General features: G+C 39.3%; 1 protein-coding gene across 1 annotated transcript; it reads left to right on the top strand.

The window, feature by feature from the left end:
* The first annotated feature begins 5981 nt into the window (after window positions 1-5981).
* On the top strand, window positions 5982-9626 carry LOC118737929 (serine/threonine-protein kinase stk11). Its single transcript, XM_036468756.1, has 5 exons — window positions 5982-7432; window positions 7732-8054; window positions 8118-8312; window positions 8379-8542; window positions 8609-9626. The coding sequence occupies exons 1-5, from the start codon at window positions 6581-6583 to the stop codon at window positions 8830-8832; spliced, it is 1758 nt and encodes a 585-aa protein (XP_036324649.1). The 5' UTR covers window positions 5982-6580; the 3' UTR covers window positions 8833-9626.
* Window positions 9627-9631: the final 5 nt, after the last annotated feature.

Genomic DNA, 9631 nt, shown 5'->3' with positions numbered 1-9631 from the left:
TATGTTATCTAAATTTTTATTAAACTTGACACTGAATAAAAATATCAAAAATTCAAAAAAAGTTTTGATAGGTTTTTGTGGATTTTGGTAGGAAAAAAATGTGTCTGTGGCAACACTGATCCAAGGTAAAACAAGCTCGTTATGTCCACCACGTATTACATGGCCTTGAGGATTGCAAATACCTAAGCCTAGCAGACCGAAGCATATTCACCAAGAGAAAAGTAAAGCTTATCCACATTATCTTCGAAAAGGACTCCAGATCCTGACCCAGAGTCAGTTTCGGAGCCATCAGCAAAAATTTGGCAATGTTTGAGTCCGCACTCAGTGCTGGAATTAAACCAGCATTCAGCCTCATGGAACCTAACATAATAGAAGCCGTCATCGATTCGCCATCAGTTAGCGAGTGGCGAAACGAACGAACTCAATGAGGTACAACCAAACTCGCTATCGTCTATCCGTGCTAGCTAACTTTGTTATTGCTTTCGCATGCAAAATTCTTCTTTAAGCGACCGGACCTCAAACTTAGCGAGCGAGAAGTGGCGAATCGATGACGGCTAGAATCTCTTCAACAAAGGTAATCCCATCCTGTGGCATTGAAAAGGCCCACGTGCTCAAATCTGTGCCGCGGCAACCCACCAGCAATTTCCGCTTCCTCCCACTCCGTATTCTACCAACATCCGTTTCTTTTAAGTATGCAAATGGCTTTTAAGGCAACCCTACGAATCAAAAAACAACGTGATGATAAGTGGAGCGGTTCGTAAAGAGCAGCGCCAGGTATTTTAGAGAAAGCTCCCGTACAGCGCGCGGCAATTGTTCTTTGAAGTTTAGCAAACAGCTTTCCCCACTATTGATTGAGAGTCTGTTCCACCATACCACTAACGCATAGCTGATTATGGGCCTGAGCATAAAGGTATAAATCCAGAGGATTCCCTTTGGTGACAGACCCCACATCTTACCAAAGACCTTTACAGTGCCAAAATGCCGCCAATGCTCTGAAGGTCTTATGCGCCACGTGAAATTTCCACGATATTGTATCCAGAATAACTTCTAGTCGGTTGGGCTAACGGTAAGCCCATTTCCATTACATCAAGTTCCAATAATTTTCAGTATTGTCTGCGTTTTCGTGTAAACAGCGGGCAGAGACAGGCCACATCTTCAGCATAGATGTCAGAGTCATTAAGAGTGACAGGAATCAATTACCAGGCAGCAGAGCAAAGGAGAAATCACACCACCCTGAAGACAACCCTTTTAACTCCGCACGTGACATATTGACCACCCTCTGCCTGAATCCCCAGAATCTAGTCCATATCGTCGAGCGGAATTGCAGATGCTATCGAAGATGGCATTGTCAAAAGCATCTTGCTAATTTTGGCAACCAGATTTTGCAAAGCCGTCTCATAGGATTTCCCCGCCTCTTTTGTAGAATTTTCGGACTATCTTATATGCGGTATTGCATTTGGTGGATATGAGGTATTGCGTGCCAAGCGACGATATCCTCGGTGGACCGTGGTGTAGTTTCCAAGCTCCTCCTTAAAAGACGGCCCGTCCGTTTTTTTTGTTTTGTAGTTTCGCATTGGCGCAGAGCAAAGAGCAACCTCCGCTAGTTGAAGTACCTGCGGTCCGTAAGCGAATATTCACTCAGCACTCTCCTGTGTAGAACTAAGTACCCTAGCTGCGAGTTAGTTAGGGTAAGATCAAACATTTCCTGTCTTCTTGCCCTAAGAAATGTTGGCTTAGTGCCTTCTGGAGAAGCCAATCTCCTCTCGTATTACATTTGCTGCTCTCCACATTTATTCTGGGCATTAACCCGGTAAAGGTTTTCTAAAAGTTTTGATAGTTTTGGGTACGAGTACACTCCTCTTGCAAGTAAGAAAATCAGCTGATCACAAACACATGTTTGTAAATAAATAAAAGAAAATTAGTCTGTTCCAATAGCAGTGATTCAAAAAATTTTTAGATTTTTTTTTTTGTGAAAATTTAAAAATTTTTAAATTATTTTTCAAAAATATAATTTTTAGAAACCCTTACAACCAACATTTTCATGCTGTATAACTGGAACAATTTTCAAAATTTTTAAAAATCCTTTAGTTTTGTTTTTTTTTTTACCTAGCATTGAATTTCACTAAATTACAGATTATTCTAAAGACCACTAGTAAATCATGATATTTTTGGCGTATTCTGACTCTTATATTTATAGCTAATATATGAGTTAAATGCAGAGTATACTTAATACATTTTATTTTTATTAAAAAAGTCGAACAAAATCGACTTTTCGTCGTGGATCCGTCGACTTTTAAAGTCGACTGTACAGAGTCGATCGAAAAGTCGAAAGTCGACTTTCTAGTGAAGTCGAACAACCCTACTACTTCCACAAGGGCTGTCGATAGGGACAGGGGCGTTAGCTGAGTGGGGTTCTCAGGGCATGTGAAGAGGTGCCGGGAATCATGTGGCGACTCTCCACATGCCGGGCATTGGTTGGACACATTTTCGTTGATTCTGCTGAAGTAGCTATTGAGCCTGCTGCAATAGCCAGAGCGAAGTTGGGCTATTGTAGTGCGGGTCTCCCGAGGCAGACAAAGTTCTGTCCCGTCCACGTCCGGTGGTTTTGTGCATAGAACGGCATTCACAGGGCGGGAGTCTACATAACTTGAGACTGATTCCCTGTGAATGCCGTTCAGGGCCTGTCGGTAGGTTGACGGGTCCAGAGGTTGTTTGATATACCTCTGGACTTCGTCCGTCAGTTCGTAAAGATGCCTCCTGACGTGCCGTGGCGAGGGCTCTTCCGCGAGCAGTTGTCCGCTGGGATGGCCGCTGGTGGCTGAGGATGCTTTGAGAAGTAATAATTAAACAGTAGCGGGGACAGGACACCACCCTGTGGTACCCCCTGTTTAAGTCTACGTGGATTGCTAGTTTTGTCTCTGAAAATTACTGACGAGTGTCGACCACTCAGTTTATTCGCCGACCACCGTTTGAGTCCCTGTGGGAGTGAGGAGGCCTCTATATCTTCTAGTAGCGTTGAATGACTGACAGTGTCGAACGTCTTGGACAGGTCCAACGCTACTAGAATAGTTCTCTCACAGGGGCGGTTTCGGTTTAGGCCACGAGTTATCTGAGTGTTTATGGCGTTAAGTGCTGTTGTTGTGCTATGCACTTTACGGAACCCATGTTGATGCTTCGCTGGGGTCAGGTGGTTCGTAAAGTACGGGAGCAGTAGGACCTCGAGTGTCTTCGCTACCGGGGAAAGGAGAGTTATCGGGTGATAAGACTCTCCTTTGTTGGCTGGTTTCCCCGGTTCTAGATGTCTGGAATGACGAGAGTGGCCATAGACAGGTTGAGGACCTCCGTCCATGAGGACAGGTAAGCTACTGCCGCATCTGTGCAAGTGATCAGCTGTTTCGAAGGTTGCAAGTTTTTGAAAATTTTGCGTTCTCGTACTTCTGTTGATATTTCGTCTCTTTGAGAGCGAATGCTGCTAAATTCTCAGAACTTTTGCTGCTGGAGAATTTTGTCCTCTCAATACGAGTACACACCTATTTTTTGCAAATTTTATTATTAATGCTAGTATACAACGAAAAAGTGAGTAAATTTATTAAGCACAACGTTTGTTGAGTTTATTTTACGTTAATTTACTATTAATCTCGAGTTTGTTTACTTTAGTTGCGTTCCAGATGCTTCACGATTTGCAGGTTTTTACAGGAAGCAGTTCCAGGTGACCACCTACCATTATGGAGAAAACAGCTGCTCCTGCAAATCCTGTAAAACCTGCAAATCGTGAAGCATCTGAATTTTGTGGGCAACTTTTTACTATTTTCAAATTCGAAACGCTGTAGCTCCAACTCAAGCGGTCGCAGTGTAATCTGGTTAAGTTTTTTAATTATAATTATTACCAATTTTAATTCGCTTACTTACATTTTTCTTTGTTCACTAACGTTTAAAATTTTCCTTTAGTCATTTACATTTATATTTTTTTTATTTTTTTTTTTGTTCTTTTTCTATTCCACTGGCTTTTACCTGATCGGAATATTTCCGATAAAAAAATTTCCGCTACTCGGAATGAAGAACATCAAACTTCCAATAGAGTTCCAATTCGAAGCTGATCGAAATGTAGAACAAGGCGGAATCGAAGATAATTTCCGATTGTCAGAATGCAGAACACCAACTCTCGGAAACAACTCCGGTTCCGATTCGAACAGGTTGCCAGGTGGTCGCTTTTGCTACGAAAACACAAAAGCAAATGAACACAATGGACGAGGTAAGAATGAAACGTAACTAGCGATATAAGTTAAATAAAAGCCGTCATCGATTCGCCACTTCGCTGCTTGCCATGTTTGAGTTCCGGTCGCTTAACGAAAAATTTTGCATGTGAAAGCAACAACAGAGTTAGCTAGCACGGATAGACGATAGCAAGTTTGGTTGTACCTCATTGGGCGGGTTCATAAGTCGTAGCTGTTGGGTAACCGTTGGCTGTTTGTCTTAGAAACGCACAGTTGAGTAGTTACGCTCAGCCCAACAGTTGGCAACTTTCCGCAATTTTTTCGAGCGGAAAATTTTTACGCTACCTGAACTCAACGTGTTGGGCTTAACCTAAACAGCTGATCGAAAAGACTTACCCCCTTATATTAAATTTAACGCCGCTTTGTTAGGTGGCAGTTGCAAACAAATTCTTTATATTTTATATTACTGACGTGATAAAGTAACTAAAATATTTTATAATAATACTACGTTTCTAAATATATGTTTTTAAGATGTTTGCTATATAATTTTACACTGTGTAATTCATTGTAACATTGAACGATTTTTTCAACACGGTGGCCGCTCAGCGTTGAATTCTAAATAGTATCGGCGCAACTATCTCTATTTGTTCCAATTTCATTTGTTTACATTTATCAGCTGTTCATTTGGCAGCATATTCATCAGTCCGTTTCTAAGACGTAATTGTTGGGTTCAACAGTTGCCAGCAGTTTCGTAGCAGATGAGCTAAACAGCTACGTCTTATGAACGCGACCATTGAGTTCGTTCGTTTCGCCACTCGCTAACTGTTGGCGAATCGATGACGGCTAATAAACAATTTTATGAAATTATTTACCAAAGTGCGTTTATGAAAGAATGCGGATAAACTGATAAATTTAAGCAATTTATCACTTTATTACTTTAGGTGAAGACTCCTAATGTGACCATGCTTTTTGTAACTCCGGAAACATTAGTCCACGACTGTATGTGCATATCTTTACTTTTTTCGTTTCCGGTAAAAACTGAGACTGCTTTTACACAGTTCAAGTATTGAATTCAATTCTGCTCGCATGTGGAATAGAGCGGGTGAGAAGAAAAGGGACGAGTACACATGCGTCTATACCGTCAAGTCGTTTCAACTTTCTTGCTTGCTTTTGACATTTTCGTTGATTCCCATTTAAAGAATTCAACGTGTTAAAGCAAATAGAAAACACAAAAGAGTATGAGCAAGAATTGCTTTAAAGTACTTGAATCATGAACCAAAAATACAAGATCGCCCGTTATAATCGCATTTAGGAAGAAAGTTGGGCGACTTTGACATTAGCCGTTTGTTTACATTTGTTCGTTGTTTACAATTTGGTAGTGGCTTTTTACTGCAATTTTCTTAATTTTCGCTTGTGACAACGTGTGCACACATAAATAACTTTTTTCTTTCTTTCGGGAAGGCGTGATCTTGTGTCTTTCGTTCATGTACTTGAATCATGTAAATCAGGTGTGAGTGTATAAACAACAAGGAGCTTGAAATTATATTTCACAGTATGGGATGCAAATATCTTTATAGTAAAGTTGATTTAATTTTTTACATTCATAATTAATTATTAGATATTGTCATGCATACATATGTATTTACATACATATGTTAAATAATTTAATAATTTGGTGTTTTACTCTCCAATTTTTTTACTCTCCACATGTGAAATGCCGCTTGCGCCTATTTTGTTTCGGTCCGCAATTCTTCCTCATAGTTGGCAACGCGATTAGTATGTTGATGAAAAAATGAAATTACGATCAGCAGGCATAGCAGAAAATTTTAGTGGCTAAAAAACTAATCAAATAAAAATTTTGTAATAAATTGTGCAATTATTTAAATGACAAATAGCTGCTGCTAACCAGGAGTTTAGATAAATACTTACATAGAAATACAAAACGCATAATAGGAACACTAAGTATACTTTCAAGGTGATGGAACTGTCTGAAGTGGTGCACGGCACCCCTCTGCTTATGATAAGATTTATGCATGATTGCTAAACGCTCGAGAAAATTACCTAAATATATATACCAACGGGTAGTGCAAGTTGAAACTCCATCTCTCTTCACTTCTAAATCACCTGATTGTGGCGCATGTACGAAGTAGAGTAGTTCCTGGAGCAACACAAAGGATACACAAATACAACAATTTAGCTAAAATGTAAGCTGGTTGTGGCGCTCTGCATACGTAAGTGGAGCGCATGGTTTTAAAGGAAACCAAAAGAAATCGCATTAAAAAAAGCGTCTAACCTTCAAACGACTGTGTATCCAATTCTAGTCCTGAAATTAAAAAAAAAAAACGAAACCTACATATGTATACCCTATGGTTAACGCGCGGGGGTGTCAACTAATCATTGGCTGCACACTTGCCATGGAAATACAAATAAAACAGCAATCCACAACTGAATGTAGCATCATTAACAACAATAATATCAAGAAAAGTAACGTAGGGGAGTCCCTGTTGGCCTCTACCACGAGCTCAGTGACTATCAATAATAGCATTTTAATGCCACCTTTGGGCACCAAGCAGTTGGCAAACCACCAGAAATTGCAAGTAATTAACGAGGCTAACATAACAAAAATGGATGTAGAGACCACGGATGGCGAAGTGTCAGTTCTTTTGGCTAATAAGAACTTTCACTACGATGCACTGTCCAATCCGGAAGAGACATACGAAGATACCGACATAGAATGTAGCGATGTTGGAGTAGCCAATTTTGTGGCTGCTAGTGAAGCTAAAGAATTACTGAGTGAACAACCAAATCCACAGGTAACGTGGCTAGACAGTGAACAAATTGATGCGCTCGATTTGACAACATTGGATATAGGAAATATGTTCTTCAATCGAGTTGACAGTGCAGAGATAATCTATCAAAAGAAAAAGAAAGAAATTAAAATGGTTGGAAAGTATGTAATGGGTGATGTGCTGGGTGAGGGTTCGTATGGAAAAGTGAAAGAAGTGCTGGACTCCGAAAATCTTTGCCGGCGGGCAGTGAAGATATTAACGAAGCGAAAATTGAGACGCATTCCTAATGGGGAGCAAAATGTGCAGCGAGAAATACAATTGCTGCGAAATCTACAGCACAAAAATGTGGTAGCGCTCTTGGACGTTTTGTACAATGAAGAAAAACAAAAGATGTACATGATTATGGAGTACTGTGTGGGGGGACTGCAGGTACTTAAATCATATCGCTCATTTACATCAATAGTGTTACAACTCAAGAAAACGGCTTTAAAGTCTTGAATTTAGTGAAATACATGTTGGTAATCGACATGAAATTTTTAAGAAACATAGAGTAACAGGCAGCGATAATTTCTACATACCCAACTCCAAATTTATTTTATTTTTTTATTATGACACTATTGAAGTAAATGAGCGGCATGTATATACAGTATAGCAGAATTTAAATATATCATACAACAATATCATGCTCTTGAGTTTAAAATTTATACTTAATAATTACTTTTTTCTAGGAACTGGTTGAAAGCGCACCCGAAAAGAAACTACCTCTGTTCCAGGCACATCGCTACTTCTGCCAACTAATCAGCGGCTTAGAGTATCTTCATGGTTGTCGCATTATACACAAAGATATAAAGCCTGGAAATCTGCTGCTCTCCCTTGAACAAATACTGAAAATTTCTGATTTTGGGGTTGCTGAGCAGTTAGACCTATTTGCGATGGACGATACATGCACGACCGGTCAGGGATCGCCTGCTTTTCAACCGCCAGAAATTGCCAATGGACACGAGTCTTTCTCCGGCACCAAGGTAGACATTTGGAGCTGTGGTATTACGCTGTAAGTGCATTACATTTTTATTATGGGTCCGAAACTAAGTTTTTCTTCTTTAATCTCGGCTAGCTATAACATATGTACAGGTCAATATCCTTTCGAAGGCGATAACATTTATAGGCTCTTTGAGAATATTGGACGCGGGCAGTGGCAGGCGCCAGATTGGTTGTTCAAGTTAAACGCACAGTTAGCCGGACTTATATTGGGTATGCTGCAGGCTGACCCAGCTAAACGATACACTATACAACAAATACGCTGCGATCCGTAAGTATACAAGATATGTCCACAGTTGCACCATAAATTTTTTTTTTTGTGTGTACATTCATATAGTTGGTTCATATCGGCACCAGAAGAAAAGGGTCCACCGATACCCATTCCGCCACTTAAACATGATATATATCGCCGCTCCACGGTACTGCCTTATTTAGATGCTTACCACTATGAAACCGAACGTGATTTAGAAGAGGTCTATTTTACTGAACATGATCTGAATCGTGAGTACGCACTATGCCTATAGGTATTGAAACAAATTTATGCACATTTATGTTTTAATCTTCTAGGTGAGCTTGCTCGCCAAGCAGCTGCAGCAGCCGCTGAAATCAAAGCACAACAGCAACAAAAACAGTTTGCGGCTGCAAATTCAACGGGTGCTTCAACAAGTGCAGGTGCGTCAATATCGAACAGCATCAATAAGGAAAAAAAGTCCTCGTCATTGAAAAGGCGCGCCAAAAAACTGACATCTTGTATATCTGTAAAAAAGCTCTCAAATTGCCGACCATCTTAATGAGTGGAGGTGATTGTCACAAGAGTAGGCGCCCATGCGCAGTACACGTAGTCATTGGAGTTACGTAGTTTAATTATTGCATATGAAAATTGAGAAGTTTCAACTCTAAACAATTCATTCGCGGTTAAATGTCAAGTCAGTTAGCCTTATTAGTGCAGCTTGCCGAGGTGAGGGGAATAAGTATTAGCTAGTTCTCTCGCTGCCAAATGCAAGCCACACTCCAACATAATTTATAGAATACTACTTATCTTTAATTTGGAGTACTTTATTAATCTGCGTTGTTTCGCTAGAATCTATTACTAAAAAAAAAGAGTTTTTGATTTTACTGTATTATTCGCGTTTGAATTTTTGTTGCATAATTTTTAGTTAGTACATAAATTTTATTTAATATCTTATTTGAAATATACTCCTTACCTCCTTTTGTTATTTTTCTTCTACTGTCTCGCATGTAAAACAGTAAAAGATGTGCAAATTAAGTGAATCAATCAAAATTTTGTTTATCATCAAAAATATAACAAGTGCGTATAATATTTGGAAATGCAAACATGCATAGAATAAGTACGAAATGCCAAAACTCAACTTATCAATCTGACGTAAGTTGATTATATCGTTAAATAAGGTTGTTTTGTACGCCAATAACATGTGCAATCGCAAATTCAATCTCACACATTGTAAAACATTTTTGAAACTTATAAATTATACAAGAAAAAATCCATTTTTGAGAATACATACATATAAATGACAATTTAAATTTACACACATAAAATGCCTGTAAATAAACGTTAAATGCATACATTTC

Source organism: Rhagoletis pomonella, unplaced genomic scaffold (genome assembly GCF_013731165.1).
Source record: "Rhagoletis pomonella isolate Grant_MI unplaced genomic scaffold, Rhpom_1.0 Rhpom_scaffold_00004, whole genome shotgun sequence".
NCBI classification, from domain to species: Eukaryota; Metazoa; Arthropoda; class Insecta; order Diptera; family Tephritidae; genus Rhagoletis; species Rhagoletis pomonella.
Note: the sequence above shows the minus strand (reverse complement) of the source record. Positions and strands in the feature narration are given on the sequence as shown.

What these genes read in the sequence shown, in the direction of transcription:
- LOC118737929 (XM_036468756.1), top strand. Translation starts at nt 6,581, where the DNA reads ATGGTTAACGCGCGGGGGTGTCAACTAATCATTGGCTGCACACTTGCC. An exon ending in ACTGTGTGGGGGGACTGCAG is followed by an intron (nt 7,433 to 7,731) that starts GTACTTAAATCA and finishes ACTTTTTTCTAG; the next exon opens with GAACTGGTTGAAAGCGCACC. An exon ending in CAACAAATACGCTGCGATCC is followed by an intron (nt 8,313 to 8,378) that starts GTAAGTATACAA and finishes ACATTCATATAG; the next exon opens with TTGGTTCATATCGGCACCAG.